The following is a 21,812-nucleotide window of genomic DNA, read 5'->3' as shown; positions in this document are numbered from 1 at the left end:
AAGTGACTAGTGAGTTGGCCCCCCAACTTTGGATACCTCACAGGGGCCTGATTCTTAGAAAGTGTTGAGCAGCTGTCCTTAAAGTACAGGCATCTTTTAAGGTGACTTAAGTTGGGCCCAGCAGAACTGAGGTAGCCAAACATTGCTAGTCGCTTTAAAAGATCTTGGCCTGAATTTTCACATCCCCGTAGTTAGTTTTCAGTTTCAATCTAAATACGCTTCATGCAAATGAAGAGTTCTACCAAAGAACGTGATGTAGTTCCATCTCGGGTGCTGTACAGGATGAGAGCTAAGGGGCCCAGTCGCATGCTCTTTACTCCGGCAAAACTTCCATACGAAGAAAGGCAGCGTCAGAGCCCCACGGTGTAAATGAAATGTACATTAATATAACTTTCGTAAGAATGTGTTTGGCTAGTACAATGGTCTCCATAGCCATCAATTAGAGGGACTAGAGCACTGGTTATACTGTAACCGACCCTACTGCAGGGGTTATTACAGCTGTGCACAGCTCCAAGAGGAGGAGGACAAGTCCAGCTGTCCTACGTCATCACTGAGGCCCCAATCCTGCAGTTAAGCCCTGCGATGGCCCCACTGCAGTCAACAGGGCTCTGCATGGGCCCAGGGGTCCATATTCACATTGCAGATATGGAGAGCCCACGGTCTGATAAAGCAGGGGAGGGTAAAGGGTATTGCCTCTGCCACAGCCTAATATTTTGTGGTAATAGTAGGGTCAGTGGGGGCCAGGATTCCTGCTCTCAAATGGTGCAGAGCTATGGAGAGAGCTCCTTCAGTCATTGAAGTAGAGGATACCTCTCTCCACATACCTGATGCTGTGAGGTTGAGGGTGGGGGTCGTGAGGGGGTGAACAAGAGGGGAAGTGTTTATCCTTATAGGACTCTGTCCTGTGGACTGCTGGAAACAACATTATAGTAACACCTCTGTAGACAGTAGATTAAAAGACTAAGGATTCTGCATAAATAGAGCCCTGCAAATCCATGGCAATTCATGGACCATTTTTGCAGACCGTGGATTGGATGCGGATACAAATTTGTATCCGTACAGGGCTCTATGCATAAAGGATCATTAATCCCCAACATACTTAAATGCCAATTTGCATTTCTTGTGCAGCCACAGGAAACATTCAAAATATATCTTTAAAAAAAGGATAATTAACTCTGAAAGATAATTCAGACTTTGCTAAGCATTTCATTCCAGAGAACGCATTTTCAGGTACTGCTAAAGAAATTATATCAGGGAACAAAGAAATGTGCAAATGAGACAATACTCTAATATAAAGCGACATTTTTAGACATGCATACAGAGTTTTAAGCAATGTGCACAATATACAAAAAAGTGCACTGATGTGCAGAAAATTATGAAAACAGCTTAAGCCTGCCAGGAATTCAGTCCAAGGTGCCTCCCAGCTGCTGCTTCTACCTCTGATCAGCATTTCTCATGGTTGTAATGGTAAGTTGAGAAGAGGGCATATACTGCAATTATGTATAGGTCACTGGCGCTTTGAGGGGCCGTGACTTACTGTTGCTGCCCAACCCATTGTGAAGACTTACTGTATGTCACACAACATTCTTTTGCTTTCCACAAAACTCCATAAATGGAGACACTGGAATCTTTCTGAAAACAAAACCTGCAATCATTATTCAAGATTGACTCAGGCAAAACTCCCCTTCACGTAAATAAAGATCTTGACTAAATAAAGACTTAAAGATTGGTCCCGTAAAGCTTTTTTACCTTTATGTTCACAACTGCTAAAAAGTACACCTGAGAAAGGGCATGCTCTTTCTTCCAAATAAAAGATAAGAATGCCCCAGTCCATGTACCCTTCGCTTACACATGCATGTGTCCTCTTCTAGATACACCAACAACAGGAGCAGAAATCAGTGCTAATATGCATGTGAGGGAAAGACCCAAAAGTGGAGGGGCACGGAGCCTCCCCACTTGCTATATTGATGAACACAGATGCAATTTTGACTGAGAAAATACCCCAGAATGCAAGTACCTGATGCCCAGGTGCTAGACAGGACTGATATTTCCTTCGGACCAGATGATTTGTCACAGCAGAGCAGACCCTCGGTTCACCTATCAAGTGCAGTAGCTAGCCTTTGGTAAAGGCCAATACATGATCTATCAAAGGAAGATAATCATAAATAATCATCCTAGCCAACTGCACATTCTTTATCCATGTAACACAGCAGCAGAAAGATTTTTCATGGGAGGGGTCCCCAAAGCAGAACTTTAAAGAACATCTATTATCATCATTTTTATTACAGTTCCTGATTAGAGACTCCAACCACGGCCCCATTTTGCTAGGAACTCCACAAACACAGAAGAGGCAGTCCCTGCCCCACCTAGTTTATAATCTAAGCAGACAAGACAGTTGCAGGAAGTATGATCTCCATTTTATAAACGAGTAATTGAGGCACAGAGAGATTAAGGACCTGATTCAGCAATTTTCCTGATTGGAGTTAATGAGATTTAAATCTATGCTTAAGGGTTTTGCTGAATTGGTGCCCAAAGTTATGTAAGAATTTTGTGGCAGAACCAGAAATTAAACCCAGATTTACTGAGTTCCAGTCCAGTGCCTTAACCACAAGATCACCCTTCCTTGGTGAGGTAGAATCACCACATCCTTTGCTCAGCTCAAGCTTCTCTCCTGACTGCCTATAGCTCCTTCATCTGCTCCTAATTCTGGGACCTTCTTTCATGCTGTGCCCAGTTAGTCTTTGTCAAACACCCTCCCTCTGCCTTCAAGAAACTCTTGGGGTATGTCTACACTGCAATAAAAAAACAGGGGCACCAAAGCTGATCCTAGATCAATTGACTTGGGGTCACAGAGCTGCAGGGCTAAAAATTGCAATGTAGACATTTGGGCTAGGGCTGGAGCATCTGCGCTGCAATTTTTTAGCACCACAGCCTCAGCCCCGCTCAGCTGAGCTGGGCCAGCCACGGCCATGCCCCGGGTCTTTTATTGCAATATGGACGTACCCTTAAAGCCCAAGCTGTTTCCATGAAGCATTCATGCTATGAGGAGGATGTCACGGCATATATCGATCTGTATTGTACCAGCTAGTTATCCAACGTGTAAGCGGACAGCTGTAAGCTGTCTGGGGCGTTATTCATTTTATCCATTTTACCAGCTAAATAGCAGTGTGAATCTAGTACAAGGTAATTATTATTAACAGTCCTTCAGTTGCAGCCCCTACCTACAGGGAGATCTTTAAATTAATGCAGTTCCTGTTATCCTACATCACAGAGATCGATCGAGAGAGAGGTTTCTGGTACTAAGAAACCTATTTACACTATTATTACAAGCATATTGGGGGATCTGGGTACAATGTAGGATCCTGATCCTACAACTTAATCGAGCCAAGCAGACCCTTCCGCGCCCTCCCTCACGGATCTGATTGCAGGGTCGGGCCGGGTTGTGCCGCAATGGGGAACAAGTTCATTGCCACCACGCAGGGCAGGGGACTGCACGGACATCTCCCTGCTGGCCAGTCCCAGTCCCAGGCTTGGTGAAGGTCCTGTCTGCACAGCACAAGAGAACGGCCGGCCGTGTGCTGGGTGGTGGGGAGCGTATTGCCCTGGGGGCTCCCAGGACATCTGTGCAGATGGACCCACTGCGGCAGCCTCACCGACGCAGGCCCCCTAGAGCCATGGGAATTCAAACGCAGTACATCTGGGGCTCTTTCTCTTCTCCTTCTGAGCAACTCTTTCAAGCTTCTCTCCACCCCAGTTGAAGGCTAGAACCCCCCTTTTTAATGGGGGGGGAGGGGGCAGGCTTCTCCTGTGAACCCAGGGCTCCAGCAGCTGGGGCTGGGAGAGGAGCCCCCGAGGGGGCGCTGCGGGTCCTGTTCAGAGAGCACTGCCTGGGCGGGTGGGCCCCAGGGTGGGCTGCGGGTGGGGGGTGTCACGGCCTGCCCGGCCATTGACCTGAGTGGGGGGGAGGAGCTGTGGGGAGCACCTGTGCCCCCCGGTGAAGGAGGAGTGGCTGAAGGGGGGGTCTCTGGAAGGGGTGCCCCCCCCACTTAGACAGGGAGGCGGGGCTGTCTGTGAGGATCCCCCAGGGGATGGAGGGAGGCAGGAGAGGAGGGGATGTGAGGGGGAGGGGCTATGAAGGGCCACGCCTCCCCCCTAGGCAGGGCCACGCCTCCCCAGAGCGGGAGCTGTGCGTGGGCGGGGCTAAGCTCCCGCACGCTGGGGGCTGTGAGGGGGCGGGGCTCTCACCGGCCTTTGACGGCGAGCCGCTTCCCCCCCCCCCCACCGCCCGGCGGGTCGATGACTCGGCGCTCGCTCGCTGGTAGGGCAGGCTGGGCAGCCGAACGTGCCGAGCGCATCCATCGCTCCGCGGCCGGGCGCCGGGCGCGGAGCCGGCGGAACGTCTGAGGCGAAGGTGAGGCGCGCGGCCGCGAGCGCGGGCCCGGCGTTCCCGCCCGCGCGGGAGGCTCTGTCCCCATCCCGCCCCTCCCCCAGGCTAGCGCGGGCACCACCGGCCCCGGCGGGCGGAGAGACAGACGGACAGACACCCCCTGCTCTCAGGGAAGGGGGTAAGGCGAAGAATGCCCCCCCCCCCGCACACCGATGGGGGGAGGGGTAAAGGGAATGACCCCCCCCGCACACCGATGGGGGGAGGGGTAAAGGGAATGACCCCCCCCCCCGCACACAGATGGGGGAGGGGTAAAGGGAATGACCCTCCCCCCCCGCACACAGCTAGGGGGGGACCTATCCCCAGTTCTCTCAGTGGGGTGGGGGAGGGGTAAAGGGACCCCCCCCCTCCTCACCCAGGGTTTGAGGCAGGGCTGGTGTTTCTCTGGTGCCCAGTTTCAGGTTGGTTGTTCTTATTTCCACGCCCCTTATCGTGCGGTTTCACAGGGCAAGTTTCCAGTTTCTTTCCTGCCTCGCTGGCATTAAGACCATTTACGGGGCAGTTTACCCCACCCATCGGTTTTCTCCCAGGGTTGAAAGGCCCCCGGGATCTCTAACAGGATGTAGTGCCAGTAAAAAGTGAATACCGGTTAAAGTGCAGGTGCTGTCATTTGCTTGTGTGTTAAATATTAACAAGGAGGGGCATCTTTAACACCTGCTGGAGACAAATCATAGAAAGAGCAGCTCTCTGTTCACCCACCCCACCCCTTCACTCCCCACCCTTCACAAGCCTCCAAGCCTTGCTGCCCTTTAGGAAATAGACACGCTTCCTTCTGAAGGCCGGCAGTCACAGACTGACTGAGGCCAAGGCGGGATGCAGGGCCGTATTATCCATTAGACTCCGTGCCTCAGGCCTAGGAAACTTCCAGGGCCTACAAAAAAAAATTGTATATGTAATTTTTTATTTTTATTTAAAAAAAACTATTTATTAATAGCTTAAAATCGAGTTAGTTATTTCGGTCGGGGAGCCTGTGAAGGCAAGTGTGCCTAGGGCCTACGAAGGTCTTAAAACAGCCCTGGCGGGATGAGCCGATTTCTCATGATGAATGCTGGCCTGCTAGCTCTCCTGTCTTTTAAATGGAGGGGGCTCCATTGATCCCTCCCTGGAGAGGGAGATGGTCATTCAGATATAAAGATCCCAACCCGGTGCAGGCTAAATAGCATAAAACTAACACCTCAAATCCCTCTGTTAATAATTCATTACAAAAGATGTTATATACTGATGGCACTGAGTATCCGCTCCTCTACTTGACTTATGTGGAAGTTACTCAGGACTTTTCAGAATTGGGCACTTAAAGCCTATTTTAAGTTAATGGTAGTTTTCCCATTGATTTCAGTACTGAAGAATAGGCACTTAATGCATAAATGTAAGGTATGTAAGGTAAAGAATGAACAAGTTTTACAGGTTTTTACACACGCCCACACCCTGCCAGGATGGGTCTACATTTCATGAGAGAGGTTGCTCCATTTTAATGATAGGACAGAGAGCCACTTCAGACCACATTGCCAGGAAACAGCTAAAATGGTTTTTGGCTAAATCTTTGCTGCCAAAAAAGGTGGTTTTTTAGAGAGAGATACCTAATGCACATTAAGTATCTTGTTGTAAAATCCTAACCGAGATAAGGCTCTGGAGTTTTCACCATGATGTAGCTAGGTGAGGTCGAAGTCAGGTGAGGGTTATAGTGTTGACCTTGGCTAGCTACATCACAGTAAACTGCCTGTGAGAACTTCAAACACACTTTTTGAGCTTATAAGAGAAAGTAAATTCTGTCTGTGCTCTTAAATTGTCATCTAACTGAAAGATCCTATTTCTTTAGAACTCAGAATCCAAGTACAAGGCCACCACTAAGGGCTTGCATATACACAAGTTTTAACTGTACTGACAGCTGAAGTGGTACAGCTCACCTTTGTACCAATAACTGCCCACACGAGGGGTTGTACTCATACAAGTATATGGGCTAAAATAACCATACCACTAACTGAAACAGTTATATCTGTACAAAAAGCTATATTTAGATCAGTCCTAATTATGTTGTAGTTTCATTGTTGAATCCAAACATGTTATAGAGGTTAAACTCAAAACTAAAACTAATGCTGCTGCAGGGTTGCTTGAAACTTATTAACACTAAATATAACTGAAATGCACTTCTGCTGTAAGAATTGCTTTTGTTTCTAGCCAACTCCAGAGCAGATGTCACAAGGATCTTTGATCTCTGCTGATACTTTACAAACTATTTGTAAGAGGCCATTGCTATAGAAAGCTGTAACTGATAAATTAAGTTTAAAATGTGTTGCTTTGCAGATGTGCATTCTGTCTACTTCATTTTCTACAGATTGGTAATTATTGTGTGTATCAAGAGATTCTTAGACGTCTGACATCCTCAAGGTAAATTCTTTCTTGATTTAGGGTGTGTGATCTTATTTGGATCTTAGCTGAATGATTTTTAGGAACTTAAGAGTTTTTCCAGAAGGGCCTTAATTGAACCAATACTGCTTTTTAAGGCTATTTTGCATAAATAAGCAGATAAAAATCCTGTCTCAGGGGAGTTGGGTGTCTGATGTTTAGAGCATGTAACTTGGAGTAAGGAGACCTGGGATCTGTTCATGACTTTGTCACTCTCTTGCTCTGTATCCTTGGACAAGTCACTTCACTACTTTGTGCCTCAGTTTCTCCAACTGTAAATAGGGGAATACATATTCACTTTTATAAATCACTTTGAGATCAGTGTTTGAAAGACTCTATGTATTTGCAATATGTTAGTCAGACAATGTCAGAGACAATCATGTAATGATTAAAGCTGTGTCATAAAAATTGCTTGCAGATTTTGAGTATGTTCTTATTTTTAATTTTTAATTGTAACTTCTGTTTTTCATAGATGAAGGGATGTTGTCCTCTTTAGAAAAACTTCTATAATTATCTGCTTTATTTAAAAACAAGAAGGCGGTAGTTGTGTTGTAACAGTGATGTATGTGTCAAGTTAATTTATTATACACCTGCTAAGCATATAGGAGGAAGAATTAGTTCTTATAGATTTCATTTAGCAATATACGACCATGTGACCTGGGCAACAGAACAGTGTTGCTAGAATTGTTTGCAGAGTATTTTCTAGATATCTTAAAGGAAAAAAAGATGAAGTTCTCAAACACTTCATACCTTTTATAAAAAGTTGTATCTGTTAAAGGAAATGAAATCCAAGACTAAGTTTTGACTTTCAGTAAGACATAGTATAGAATAGATGTAGCAAATGTACAGAACTTTGCAGCTGGAGAAAATGTCAGTCTCTCTGAAGGATTGAAACCCTATCCATTACATTTCTAAAATAGTCATGAATTAATATTTGATTGCTTTTTAAATGGTGATTGAGTGTAACAGTAGTAACTCAATCCAAATTAGAAAAAGAACATGACTGTGGTGCCATCTAGTACAGTTGTGAACTTGGTTAGGAATCTGGAGTGTTTATTGCCCTGAAGTTTTGCAGGGACCTACAGGCCACATCTGTGGCTCTTACTCACATATTTTGTCCCCTTGACTTCTGCAGGATGAAGCTGTAATTGCTTTAGCATTACATAAGTCATTATACTAAGGCATTTTTGTTCACTGTACACAGGAAAACATCCATAATGACAGGGAAAATCCTTGGAAATTGTTGAATGTTGTGAATTATTAGTAAATAAGGGCCTGTACCTGCAAACATTTAACTATCAGAAGTACTTACTAAAGTAAGTAATCCCACTGTTGTACTGCACTAAGCAGTTCTAGGAGTAGAAAGCACAAGCAGTGTTTGCAGGACCAGGCCCTAAGTGAATTGACACAATAAAAATCAATGTATAATGAATCGCCAAATGTTCTTTGTTCCCTTATTTTGGCAACTAGTTGAGTTTTAGTTATTAATAATACTTGCACTCTTTACTTTTTTTTTTTAAAAGGTCTTTGTAACATGGCAACTCATTACAGCTTTACTATTAAATGTTTACTGAGGGATGGGGAGAAACTGCTTTTGTTTAATGTCAAATATAAATTATGAGCATTAGTGAGCTTCCTAGAATGTTGTTTCAGTGGTAAGAGAACCCTATTTGTGTGCGTACTTGCATTTAAAATGTTTGTTTTTTTTAAAAGTCCAGTATGCTGCTTCACTGTGTGATGTAGCATAACATAGCACACTAAACCAGATTCACACATAATTTTGTTCCTCATCAAGACAATAGAATTTGAGACCAAGCCTTTTACTTAAACTTGACCATTTTTCCTAATCAAAATAGGCCTGCCTAGGTTGGAACATGTCTAGCTAAAAGTGAACTAAAAGTATTACCATGCATCTCCTACACTAGGTAAAAGATTGGGTTTAAATTGGATTTAGCGAGTGTGTGTGTTTAAACCCAGTTTAAGCAAGACCATTTTCCTTGTCAAGACAGAGCCTAAGAACGCTATATAAGCTTGTTTTATCCTTTCTGCATTGGTAATAGTATTTTCTGACCATTACCAAATCACCTTTGCTCATGTCCTTGATACACATTGTGGTCCATGGCTATTTTGTGTCTGCAGTACACAGCCTTCTCTGCAGTGTGGAGGTCACATCACAGCTCTGCTGTCGTAAAAGGGGTACCCTGCTGGCTTTCAGAACATTGCTAGTTAGGTTGCATCAAGCTCTCAAGAGCAGGGATTCTATTTTTTGTTACTTCTCTGTACCATGCCTGTGGGGACCATATATTTGATTGGGGTTCCCAGGTGCTAACCTAACACAAATAATTAGAAAATTCCCTACGACTACCTTCTTGCTGTGGAAGCAGAAGCTATGTTAAGTGCTTCTGATTGCTCCACATGAAAACAAGAAGCAGAGAGGGCAAGGTATATAAGGATGGAGTAGTGGCCCTGAGACTTGTTCCAAAAGAGGTCATTAGAGGTATTGATGATAGTGGTTTCAGTGGAATAGAGAAGATGAAAGGCAGACTGGAAGGGATCCAGGCTGGAGTTGAAGGAGAGGGATTTAAGGCAAAAGTTGTAGATGGGATGAGAGTGTTCCATGAGTTTGGATTTGAAGGGAGATAAAGCAGTACTTGGAGTCAGTGGAATAGCTTTTTTGAGGATGAGAACACTCCAGGCCCCTGTGAATTCCCAAGATGCAGGATTTGCTGTGGAATCTGCACCTTGCAATGGCATCGTACTCCAGAATCTTAACTTTTATTTCAGTGAGATGTTCCGTGCTTCATAATTACAAAGATATGCTTGGTTCATGTTTTCAAGGTTAAACCAATATAGTGTTAGCCTGAAACAATATCGGAAAGTTACGAACTGCCCCATTCCTCTCATAGGGCGGCTACATGAGAGATCTTACAGCGGTGCAGTTGCATCAGTACAACTGTGCCCGCTGTAAGCTATCTACTGTAGACATGGCCCGATTCACATGAAGTGCTATCAGATACCCAAAGTAAACAAGCTGGAAAAAATATTTTTCTTGAATCTTTCAAGTTCAGTAATCGTAAATGTAACATGTAAGTACAGTAACCACAGAACTCTGTGAACAGAGGTGTGGCTTTTTAATTTATAGGCTCCCTTTTAAAATACAGCACACATTATCCCATTGAACTGCGTGATAATTCTTTTAAATAGTTTTTGTTCGATTCATTTCCAAAAGGTGATATAAAAATGTGATTCAAAAAGAGAATGGGTTGTTCAGACTGTTGTATAATCTTGATGCATTTTGACCTATAAAGGGGGTATGCATTGGCAGTACAATAATTTGACCGCATTTACAGAGAGCCTCTGTACAATAACTGAAATCTAAACTCTTCATTTAGGATTTTAGGAAACTTTAGGGACCACTCAAATTAAAGTTGGGAAAAGCCATCTCCTCTGCAAATGAAGATGCCTTTAAAAGGCAGCAACTTCAGATGAAGACATGGCTTCGGTAGAAGCAGATCTGCTGATCTTATTATCATTAGTGATGAAACCAACAAGAACTCAGTTTTTAGGAGTGTTCTGATTTAATTAGCTTGATGTTATACTGTGAATCTTCATGAACTACCAGGGCTGAGTGATCTCAGGACTCAACATTAACAGGAGCAGCATTTGCTATGGGACAGTGAGCAAAAGAGGTCTGTTATGCCTCCGGGAGAGCTGTACCCATCTCACAGTAGAAGGAAGTATTTACATAATATGTTGTTAAGCCACAAAAACTGAATCCCTTCTGTAGAAGGATATAACTTTCTTTATATGACTACTAGTTAACAGGAGATGGAAACAAAGTAAGAGTTTCTGGGGAGGAGGACATTTATTGTGCAATCTGCACACACTGAAACTGAGGACAAAAAGAGATCACTGTTCTAATGTAATGTAAATATGACTTACTTTGCAATATTTGTTCTGTAGCTTACCCGTTTGGAAGTGACAAGTGACCTTTTGACAATAAGAGACCAATGGTGGATAGGTGGGAACATAAAATGTTCAGGGCCTGATCCCACAGCCCTTTAACTCCCCATTAACTTTTCAAGCCCTTGGTAAGCATCTAATTAAACGTACATGCCTATCACAAGTTGACTCCTTTAAAGCACTCATGAAGACTTAGGCGGCTGGGTACACTCTGTGTAGTGATGTAAATTCAAGCACCTTGTGGTAGGTTTCCCCTTTCATGACTTCTAGCATTATGCCTTTATTTTTCTCCTCCTCCTGTGTCAACACTTCTGCACCAAACTGTGAGCAGGCACCTTTCTCAGGCCTGTTGTACAGACATTCACTGAAGAGTTTTTGCATCAGGACTGCTCAGCCCTTACCTCTCCCCAGAGGCCACTCCTGCCTCTTTTATATCCAGATTGGGGTAACGATTCTTCAGTGGATGTGACTAACACACTGAACCTTTTCCCAGCAGGCTCAACACCTGCTAACAAGGTGAGGGGTATTGGGTAAACCCTACCAGCCTGTTACAAACCTGTGCATGAGACTGGAAACTCTCAGATTTCCCTCACTGAGTTTAATGTGGATGGCTTTCCCATGGAATGAGAAGGAAGTTCAGCCCCATAACCCTACAGAGGCCCAAGATCTGACCTCCACACTGTCTTTGGAGTCTCTGGCCCATTCCTATTCACTCCAGTCTCCACAGCAGCACAGCTCCAATGGATAATGAAAGGAAAACATCTGTCACCTTTTGCTCATCCTTATGCATCAGTGGAAGCCCACTGTGGCGATCCAGTTCTGCAAACTCCCATGGAAGGGAAATAAGTGTTTCCTTGCCCCATCGGGAAGGTCACTGTGTTTTCATCCCCTCTGCTTACATGGATGATCCCAGGCCTGTGTATTCTGCTGTCAAGGTTTCTGGAAACTTTCAGAGGCTATCTCCTTTACTGTAAATTTAAAATGTGAGCTAGAACAATGCTTAGAAGATTTCTGATATATGAAGATCTCTGAACTGAATCCCAGTAAGTGAGCTGACACTTAACTGACCTTCCTTTTCTATTGTGAAGGGGAGGTGCAGAGTAGGAAAATTAGTGGTACAAAATGTTTTGTTTTGTGACGCTTGTCATTTAAACTCATAAATACTCCATTACAGTGCTACACCAGTATAAGGAATAATCTGATCATTCTTTTTACTTTGTCTTGTGCATGAAGCTTGAACACGCGTTAAAGAAAAGATCAGATGTAATACCAGTTTATTATATACATTGAATTTAGGGAATTGTGTGCTGTACTTGCATGAGTATGTCAGGGGGAATAGGAGAGAACTGACTATCTAATAGTAGCTGAAGATTGATCAGAATTATTTGATGTCTTGGGGCCTGATTCTGATCCCATGTTGGTTTTGCACTGGTGTAAACTTCATTGACTGCAGTGGAATTACTCCTAATTTACATCAGTGCAAGTGAGATCACAATCAGGGTCTTAGTTACAAACCTGTTTTAGTGGAGGCCCCTCACTTACGTAGTGATTTCTGCATTGCTGATAAAGGAGTTGACACCCATTCTTCAGGGACAACTTTCTTCTGATGGTCACACAGTGTCTTTGTTAATGTAAACCTAGGTATCTCCCAACAGTCCCCTCCATTAGGGGTTTTTTGGCTATGGCTGTCATCCATATGGTACTAACTTTGCACTCAATCTGACCATCTCAAAGCATTTTAATTACAATTGGACCTCACAATGTGTTTGTATCATTATCTCCATTTTAAAGTCAGGTAAACTAAGGCTTAAAGGTGTTAAAGCCTAAATTTTTCACAAATGTCCACACATTTTGGATGCCTCAACTTTTGAATGTCCAACTTCAGACTCTTTGGGCCTGATATTTAACAGAACTGAGCATCCACAGCTCCATTTCAAGTCAGGAGAGCTCCACATCGCTGAAAATCAGACTTTACGTCACTCAAATTGAGCATCTATAATTAGTAGATATTTTTGAAAATTTAGGCCTTCGTGACTTTCCCAAGGTTACATAGCAATTCCATCTCAGAGCAAGGAATAGAACCCAGGAGTCCCGATATTCAGTCTCTTGCTTTAATCACTAAACTGTTTCCTCTGTGAAAGCAGATACACAATCTGAGATTATACTTAAAATTGAAAGTATGATTTTCCCTGCAAGGTACCTGTTATCTAAATGATAATCTTTTGATCAGTTAGCACGATAAATTATCCAGATTTCTACACTGGAATAGCATAGAATTCTGCCACGTCTCTTTCATTATTTAAGTATGTAGTTTAATGGCTGTATAGAAAAATATTAATCCTTGCTTTCTGTTGTTTCAGGAACTGTATTTCAAGAATCTTTCAAAACAAAGACTAATCATGGAGAAGAATGGGAACAACCGAAAACTTCGGGTTTGCGTTGCTACTTGCAACCGAGCTGATTATTCAAAATTAGCGCCTATCATGTGTGGCATTAAGGCAGAACCACAGTTCTTTGATCTTGATGTAGTGGTGCTGGGCTCCCATCTGATTGATGACTATGGGTAAGATGGAAACTTGCATCTCTGCCATTTTGTTAGTGGCAAATCCTTGTCAACTTGAGATCCGATATAGAGAATGGAACGTTAGTCATCTCTTAAGGTACATCTTCAGTACCGCACTAAGTTGATCTAAGTTACGCTAGTTACGTTATGCAAGTAATGTAACTTATGTCAGTGTACCTTAGATCAACTTGCAGCAGTGTCTATGTTACACTATGTCAACGGGAGATGCTATCCTGTTGCCATAGCTTCCGCCTCTCATTGAGGTGGATTACAGACGTGGACTGGGCAGGTGGCTCTTGATTTGGTAGCAGTAGGGCTTGACAGCACACTTACACTTCAGATCACTTCTGTGCCCCTCAGTGAACAAAGGAGTTTATAGGATACATGATCTTTCCTGCACCAGTGCTTAGAAAGGCTTCTTCCAAACAAAAACATGCTTGTAGATCGAAACGCTAAAAACATTTTGGAAAGCCAGTTTGAAAGTTCACCATTGTGTGTAAAATAAACATGGGTATCGTACCATTGCTTTGTACCAGGATTGTACCCCCTTGGAACATAACAAGTGATCATTTGTCATAAAAATTCATTGTGAAAATATTTACTAATTATCCTGAACCTCTCCTAATTGCTCAATGAGAACTCTGTTTAAACTAGGACTTGAAAAGTGTATGCTCAAAGGCATTTGCTGTGGCTAGGGCCTCCAAAACTTCCTCTGAATTGTTTTCCCAGAACTAATAGTCTCATTTATAAAAATTAGCAATGGCTCTGGATATTCTATCTACTGGAGTGAAATTAAAAATGGCATTAATGACTTACCTGCAGCAAGGAGCCAGAGTCCAAAGAAAAATCACATATTCAGCAAAACTTTGGGGGTAAGGGGACAAGACACAGGGTAGGGGCCATTAACTGCTAAACAGAAGTAATTCTTGAGTTAGAAAAGCTGGGTCCATTAAAACACACATTAAATGGTTTTTATTTCAGAGTCAATGTAGAAATGTTGTGACAGAGTGGACAAAAAAATGAAAAAGCACTCTTGTGTAGTCATTTATACCAGTGCAGAGTGGATGTAAATGCTACCATTGTGTTTATTACCTACCCAGCTGGTGGAAATGAGGACACAGTGTACAGCGCAATGGAGAATTGGGCCTAAAGTGTAAATGTAGGTGCTTCCATACAAAACAAGGTTGGTTTGTAGGAAGGGTTACTAGTCCAAACCATGTTACTTTTGTCTCTTTTCTCACCATCCTGCACTCCTTACTCTGACAATAGTCCCAGGAGAGTCAGTGGGCCCGTTTACACTCCCATTGAAGTCAATGAGAGTCTTGCCTTCAATTTCAATGGGACCAGGATTGGGCCTGCTGACTCTTGGGACGGAAGCAGCAGATAGTCATTGAGCAGCAGGCCGCCACTGCAGAGTAAGTCTAACAGATTCCACTTCTCTGGGTCACCATTATTCCTGCATTGCTTAAGGGGTAGGGGGACTTTGGGCATTGAGCCATGAAAAAGATTGCAGCTACCACCATTGTTGCTGCTAGCTGGGTAGTCAGTGAGGAAGGACACTAATGGAATGTCCTAAAGCGATTGATTATGAGGGTGCAGTGGTGAGCACGCGAAGAGGTCTGTTCGAGGGTAGTTGTAAACAAAGCCAAAAACATAATGCATCTGAAACTATTTCAAGTGAGGAGGTTGAGAGAGAGTTTTTCTGGAATAGTAGCAGCTCTTAACAAATCATGTAGGAGGTCACTGGCCAAGATTTATCCTGCATGTACTTGTAGTAAGGAGGATTTAGGAGTGACAAGGCTGGGTTCCTCTGTCCCTTTTCTGGAGCCCCCATCCTGAGGCTGAGCTCTTTGCTCTGCTTGTAACCGTTGCTCTGCGCACACGTGCCAGCTATGCGATTTTTAACTCTCGGCATGCAAGTGGACAAGTGGATTTGCCGAGCATTAAATCTGACAAAATCCTACTTGGAACTTTGCTCCTTTCCACTGAGAGGGTGAATGGATCAGCTCTCTTAAGGAAAAGAATTAGAATCCTTTAATTTCTCATCTCTCATTCCAACCAGAGAGTGTGGAACATTTAAAGCCAGGTATAATGAATACGGAATGTATGTAAGTGCATCGCTATACATTTGTAATCAGAACAGCAGTCTTTTCTCCTATTGTCATGCCTCTTGTCCTTCACCCCAATTACAGATTATAAGTGTGTGTGTGTGACTGTGCAGGTGGTAATGACTCCAGCATATCAGAAATATTATGGCTTTCCCACTGTGGGTGTAAACTGCTGTTAGTATGTGTCATCTTACCAGCATAAAATGAACCCTCTCTGGCTTTGCTGCGCCTCCTGCAGCAGCTATTCAAGATCTTATTACTGTCTTCATTTGTTCTGGACTTATTTACCTTTGTTAGTTTTAATATAATTCATAACATACTCTAGAGGGCTGAGGAACTGGTTGGTCAGGCAGTAAATTGAAATTACCATATTGACAGTAGTGGCTCTTCAGCTGCCTAGCAATGGGAAAAATACAAGGAAAAAAGGGAGGCAGCTGTAAGGCCCTTTGTCAGTATATATATAATACTCAAGTTTCCATTCTCCCTATCACTGGTACTGATGCTTGGTAGCCCTCCGGAACCTCTATAATTTTAAACTACAAAGATGTGATGGGAAAGGTTGACTCAACTTGCTTGTAAGACCCCCACACCCACCAACTCTAGTCTGTGGAAGAAGCTCAACATTTTCCTCTGCTACTCAGCCTATGTAACACCTTGGTGCAAGTATATTGGAAAGAGACTTTGGCAGAGTTGTGCTAATTAAATGTCTGGTGTTGATTAAAATGTTTTGGAATTTAAAGTAAATAGCTTATGGTTAAAGAATCTTTACTTTTTCTTGGCTTTATGATATTTAACATAGGCTTTAAAATATTATGTGAAATCTTAGTCAATATTTATTTTTAAAAGTAGATTCCTAGAAGTCCCATGTTCTTACAGCCTTGGTGTGACCCCTTTTCTCCCACCATTCCATTATTTAAACTTTGTTTTTATTTTTTAAAAGTCTGGTTTCCTGGTGCTGAAAACCCAGCCTGAACGTGGGCTACTTGTTTTGTAATCTATAAGGGGCTACTTCGATTGCATGATGTTGGAAGCAGGTCAGTGCTTTCAAACAAGGCTGCTTAAAGTTAGGCGCCAACATCAAAATGGCCTGGTTTTCAGAGGTGCTAAGTAGCCATAGTCCCATTGAAGTCAGCGAGAGCAGGTGCTCAACCCCACTGCAAATCAGGTACATCTATGCAGGTGCCTAAGTATAGCACCCTAGCTGAAAAATGTTGGCCTCGGTGAACAAGGATCATTACAAATTTGTGAAGGTATCTCCCAAAGAGGGAGGGAATCTAGCTGCTGCCTCAGAAAAGTTAGTGAATGGGCAAACTGGTAATCAAATGCTTGTGTGTGGTTCTGCTGTCATAAGATATATCGGTATGAAAACAAGCAGTATTGCAGTTTGAGCATTCCTTTGCTTTCCCTCCTCTCTTCAGCAACACCTACCGTATGATTGAACAAGATGACTTTGACATTCACACACGGTTGCACACCATAGTGAGAGGCGAGGATGAGGCAGCCATGGTGGAGTCAGTAGGCCTTGCCTTAGTGAAGCTACCAGATGTCCTCAACCGTCTGAAACCTGACATCGTGATCATTCATGGAGACAGATTTGATGCTCTGGCACTGGCCACGTCCGCAGCCTTGATGAATATTCGGATTCTTCACATTGAAGGCGGGGAAGTCAGTGGGACCATCGATGACTCGATCAGACATGCCATAACCAAACTGGCTCATTTCCACGTGTGTTGCACGAGAAGTGCAGAACAGCATTTGATATCCATGTGTGAAGATCATGATCGCATCCTCTTGGCTGGCTGTCCCTCGTATGACAAGCTTCTATCTGCCAAAAATAAAGACTACATGAGTATTATACGTATGTGGTTAGGTGTGTATTACATTTCTGTTCAAAGCTCATATGATTTCTATAGGGAGACAGATTTTTGTTAGCATTCCCATGAAGATGAGCTAGGGTTTTATGATGAGCATGAGTACATTTCTACAATGCTATTCTATCGTCTTTTTCCCAACACAGAAGTACATAGACCCAGTAAGCACAGATAGGTAATTTAAAACCTTGGTATGCTGTTTTTCAATAGAATGCTATTGCAGAACTATTTCCTGTGGCTTTTCTTCTGCTCTTTTGGAAGAAAAATACCCATCTGCTCTGCCTTTCACACTTTAGGGAAATTTGTTATTTTGAGAACAAAAGCTATTGGTAAACCAAAGGGAGAAAAAACAGTGTTCAAATGGTATAGCACAATAGTCTGTTTCCTGGGCAAGATAATAAAAGGGCCAATTGGTCTGTAGCCTGGAAGACTGAGAAATAGGGGCCCCAATTTCACATATTTAACATAATTACATCCCAGCAAATATCAGATGTAATCCTCAAATATTCAGTATTTGCTCTCTAGAGATCCAAATTTCACTTTGGTTGTGTTGGTTTCTTGAAGAAACTCCTTCATTTCTACAATTTCCATTCTTGTATTTGTAGTAAGGAGAAAGTAACTCTACGTGGCCAAAAAAAAAAAAAAAAAAAAAAAGATAGTCAGAGGTTGTCTTTAACATCTGAAACCTTATTGCTGAGTCAAAAAACAAGTCAAATTTGCTGAGTACTTTGCTAAAAGGTAAATTAGAACTCAGAGCCTTTGGTACACAGAGATTCAGAATGTTATTCGTATCCTTTATAACCAGACATCTGGGAGCAGATCTGACCTAATGTTAAAGATTGTGCATGGTGCTAATCTTGCAGAAAAATCAAGGAAATTTACATGCTGTACATTGTCTCCTGCACAGTGTAATACAGTAGCATGACAGATTTCAGAGATTTGTGTTGTATGTCATCCATTTACTTTCATATCATTCTATATAAATCAGCAAATCTTGTTGGTGTTTGATAGGAACAATTCTTCAACCCCTGTTGGCTAGGAACTGGACTCTTGTTGGTTCAATAGTGTAATAGTCTTTGGTGAGCTTAAACACAAAAAAGAAGCTTAAAAGAAGTGGAAGCTTGGTCAGATGACTAGGAAGGATTATAAAAATACTGCTCAAACATGCAGGAATGAAATCAGGAAGGTCAAAGCGCAATTGGAGTTGCAGCTAGCAAGGGACGTGAAAGGGAACAAGAAGGGTTTCTACAAGTATGTTACCAACAAGAGGAAGATTAGGGAAAGTGTGGGCCCCTTACAGAATAGGGGAGGCAACCTAGTGACAGAGGATGTGGAGAAAGCTGAGGTACTCAATGCCTTTTTTGCCTCTGTCTTGACAGACAAGGTCAGCTCCCAGACTATTGCACTGGGCAGCACAGAATGGGGAGGAGGTGAGCAGCCCTCAGTGCTGAAGGAACAGGTTCAGGACTATTTAGAAAGATTGGACATACACAAGTCCATGGGGCCAGATGCAATGCACCCCAGGGTGCTGAGGGAGTTGGCTGATGTGATTTCAGAGCTATTGACTATTATCTTTGAAAGCTCATGGCAATTGGTTGAGGTCCCTGATGATTGGGAGAAGGCAAATATAGTGCCCATCTTCAAGAAAGGGAAGAAAGAGGATCTAGGGAACTACAGACCGGTCAGCCTCACCTCAATCCCTGGAAAAATCATGGAGCCAGGTCCTCAAGGAATCCATTTTAAGGCACTTGGAAGAGAGGAAGATGATCAGGAATAGTCAGCATGGATTCACCAAGGGCAAGTCATGCCTGACCAACCTGATTGCCTTCTATGATGAGGTGACTGGCTCTGTGGATGTGGGGAAAGCAGTGGATGTGATATACCTTGACTTTAACAAAGCTTTTGATACAGTCTCCCACAGTATTCTTATCAGCAAGTTACAGAAGTATGGGTTGGATGAATGGACTATAAAATGGATAGAGCTGGCTAGATCAGGCTCAACAGGTAGTGATCAATGGCTCGATGTCTAGTTGGCAGCCGGTAACAAGCGGAGTGCCCCAGGGGTCGGTGCTGGGGCCGGTTTGTTCAACATCTTCATTAATGATCTGGAGGATGGGGTAGATTGCACCCTCAGCAAGTTTGCAGATGACACTAAGCTAGGGGAGTGCTAGATACCCTGGAAGGTAGGGATAGGATACAGAGTGACCTAGACACATTGAAGGATTGGGCCAAAAGAAATCTGCTGAGGTTCAACAAGGACAAGTGCAGAGTCCTGCACTTAGGACAGAAGAATCCCATGCACAGCCACAGACGGGACCAATGAGCTAGGCAGCAGTTCTGCAGAAAAGGCCCTGGGGTTTACAGTGGATAAGAAGCTGGATATGAGTCAGCAGTGTGCCCTGGTTGCCAAGAAGGCTAATGGCATATTGGGCTGCAGTAGTAGGAGCATTGCCAGCAGATCGAGGAAAGTGTTTATTCCCCTCTATTCGGCATTGGTGAGGCCGCATTTGGAGAAGTGTGTCCAGTTTTGGGGCCCCCCCCCACTACAAAAAGGATGTGGACAAATTGGAGAGAGTCCAGTGGAGGGCAACAAAAAATATTAGGGGGCTGAAGCACAAGACTTATGAGGAGAGGCTGAGGGAACTAGGCTTGTTTAATCCGCAGAAGAGAAGAGTGAGGGGGGTTTGATAGCAGCCTTTAACTACCTGAAGGGGGTTCCAGGGAGGATGGAGCTAGGCTGTTCTCGGTGGTGGCAGATGACAGAACAAGGAGCAACGGTCTCAAGTTGCAGGGGGGGAGGTCTAGGTTGGACATTAGGAAAAAGTTTTTCACTAAGAGGGTGGTGAAGCACTGGAATGGGTTACCTAGGGAGGTGGTGGAATCTCCATCCTTAGAGGTTTTTAAGCTGCAGCTTGACAAAGCCGAGGCTGGGATGACTTAGCTGAGGTTAGTCCTGCTTTGAGCAGGGGGTTGGACTAGATGACCTCCTGAGGTCCCTTCCAACTCTAATATTCTATGATTCTCATCATTTTTAGAATAAAGTAAAGTAAAGTGAACCTGCTTCTCTTTATAATAAGTGAAATAAGGTATTTATGGAACCCCACACTTTTTTTTTTTTTAATTAAAGCAAATGGTGAAAAAATCCATCCCTTGAGGCCCAGAAGAGTATCAGGAAACTGAATAGATTATGATCATGTATCTTTCAATCCATTAATGAAAATCTCTATCAAATCTGCCTGTTTGCTGTTATGCAACAGCCTAAAGCGCAAATTCTGCTCTCATTTACAATCGTGTAAATCCAGAATAATTTCATTGGCTTCAGCTGAGTTAATCCAGTTTCATGCTGGTGTAACTAGGGGCCTCAGTCAGTGTTCAAAATATTCTTATAAAGTTTTAGGACCCAGTACTACAGTTGACTCTGTGCAGGGGCTTTAAACAACAGCAATTGTTCAGATCTTGCTTACAGGGGTAAACTTTAAACCCATATCTTCCTCTCACTCCCTCAGGATTTCTTGTAGTATTGGAACTCATTGTGCTAGAAATTAGATTTGCTGTCTAGAGCTTTAGGTTTTCATTTCAGTGGCTTTGGAATCATTCTCCCACCATGCTGCTAAAAAAAAGTCTCTTTTGGACTGTCTTTAAACAGGTGAAGATGTAAAACAAAGAGATTATATAGTTGCCCTGCAGCATCCTGTGACCACTGATATTAAACATTCCATAAAGATGTTTGAACTAACGTTGGATGCACTTATCTCCTTTAACAAAAGGACACTAGTTCTGTTCCCAAACATTGATGCAGGTGAGTGAAACAGGTACTCTTTATAAGTGGGGTTTTTTGAAGAATTGCCCTCCAGATTTTCAGAACTCTCCATGAAGTCAGTTCTCTCTCTCTCTCTTAACCCTAAGACCTCTTAACCCACCTGTTTCCATTCTTGTTCATTCCAGCCCTCCCATTAGGCTTCCTCTCTCCTCTCTGCATCTTCACTTGGCCTCCTCCTCTACCCCCATGGAGATAGCTTAGTGATGTAAGCATCATGTTTGAACTCACTGGAACCGTGTGCTGAATGCAGCCTTGGCCCTTCAAACTTCTGAGGAAGATAAAGGGAAACCACTGCAATTTGTGGGGACAGAAGCTATTCTGCGCACCCACTGGCTGTAAAATGTTTTAATATAATAGTAATGATGTGTTTCCCCTTTGGATTTCAGACTCACAGCTGAAACCCTTTGCTCAGTGACAACTGTGAAGAATCCTGGGCGGGGGTCGGGGTGTCCAGCAAAGAATGGTTGGGAACACATACATTGAGCTGACCGGGGCAGTTCTAGGAATACCAGCCCAGCTGCTTTCACAGTACTTCTGTGTTAGCACCAATGGCAGCTACTAACATATAGTCACTGTATATATAGTTGCCCCTTTAGTAACCACAGTGAAACTTGAACTATCTGTTAACAGTTTGTTCTCC

At 43.3% G+C, this 21,812-nt stretch overlaps 1 protein-coding gene and 1 long non-coding RNA gene across 3 annotated transcripts in view; one reads left to right on the top strand and one right to left on the bottom strand.

Moving 5' to 3' along the window:
* Nucleotides 1-21,812, top strand: part of GNE (glucosamine (UDP-N-acetyl)-2-epimerase/N-acetylmannosamine kinase) — a 49,048-nt gene that overhangs the window by 9,735 nt on the left and 17,501 nt on the right. The window contains exons 1-5 of one of the 2 annotated variants that reach the window (XM_067553375.1): nt 4,344-4,411; nt 6,777-6,829; nt 13,171-13,373; nt 16,900-17,351; nt 20,999-21,151. In XM_067553375.1, coding sequence (XP_067409476.1) covers nt 13,210-13,373; nt 16,900-17,351; nt 20,999-21,151 — 769 coding nt within the window. In that variant the 5' untranslated portion in view covers nt 4,344-4,411; nt 6,777-6,829; nt 13,171-13,209. Of the gene's footprint in view, nt 1-4,343; nt 4,412-6,776; nt 6,830-13,170; nt 13,374-16,899; nt 17,352-20,998; nt 21,152-21,812 lie in introns of those variants that run through there. The other variant, XM_067553374.1, reaches the window with a different exon arrangement.
* LOC137156492 (uncharacterized) lies at nt 1,286-4,989 on the bottom strand. The gene is made up of 3 exons (XR_010920780.1): nt 4,800-4,989; nt 2,018-2,142; nt 1,286-1,632 (listed from the first exon to the last, which is right to left on the bottom strand). It is a non-coding gene; the product is annotated as an uncharacterized lncRNA (long non-coding RNA).

This window comes from Emydura macquarii, unplaced genomic scaffold (assembly GCF_026122565.2).
Source record: "Emydura macquarii macquarii isolate MOO-44397 ecotype Brisbane River unplaced genomic scaffold, CSIRO-AGI_Emac_v2 contig_1451, whole genome shotgun sequence".
Taxonomy (NCBI): Eukaryota; Metazoa; Chordata; order Testudines; family Chelidae; genus Emydura; species Emydura macquarii.
This window is presented reverse-complemented; position numbering and strand designations above follow the sequence as displayed.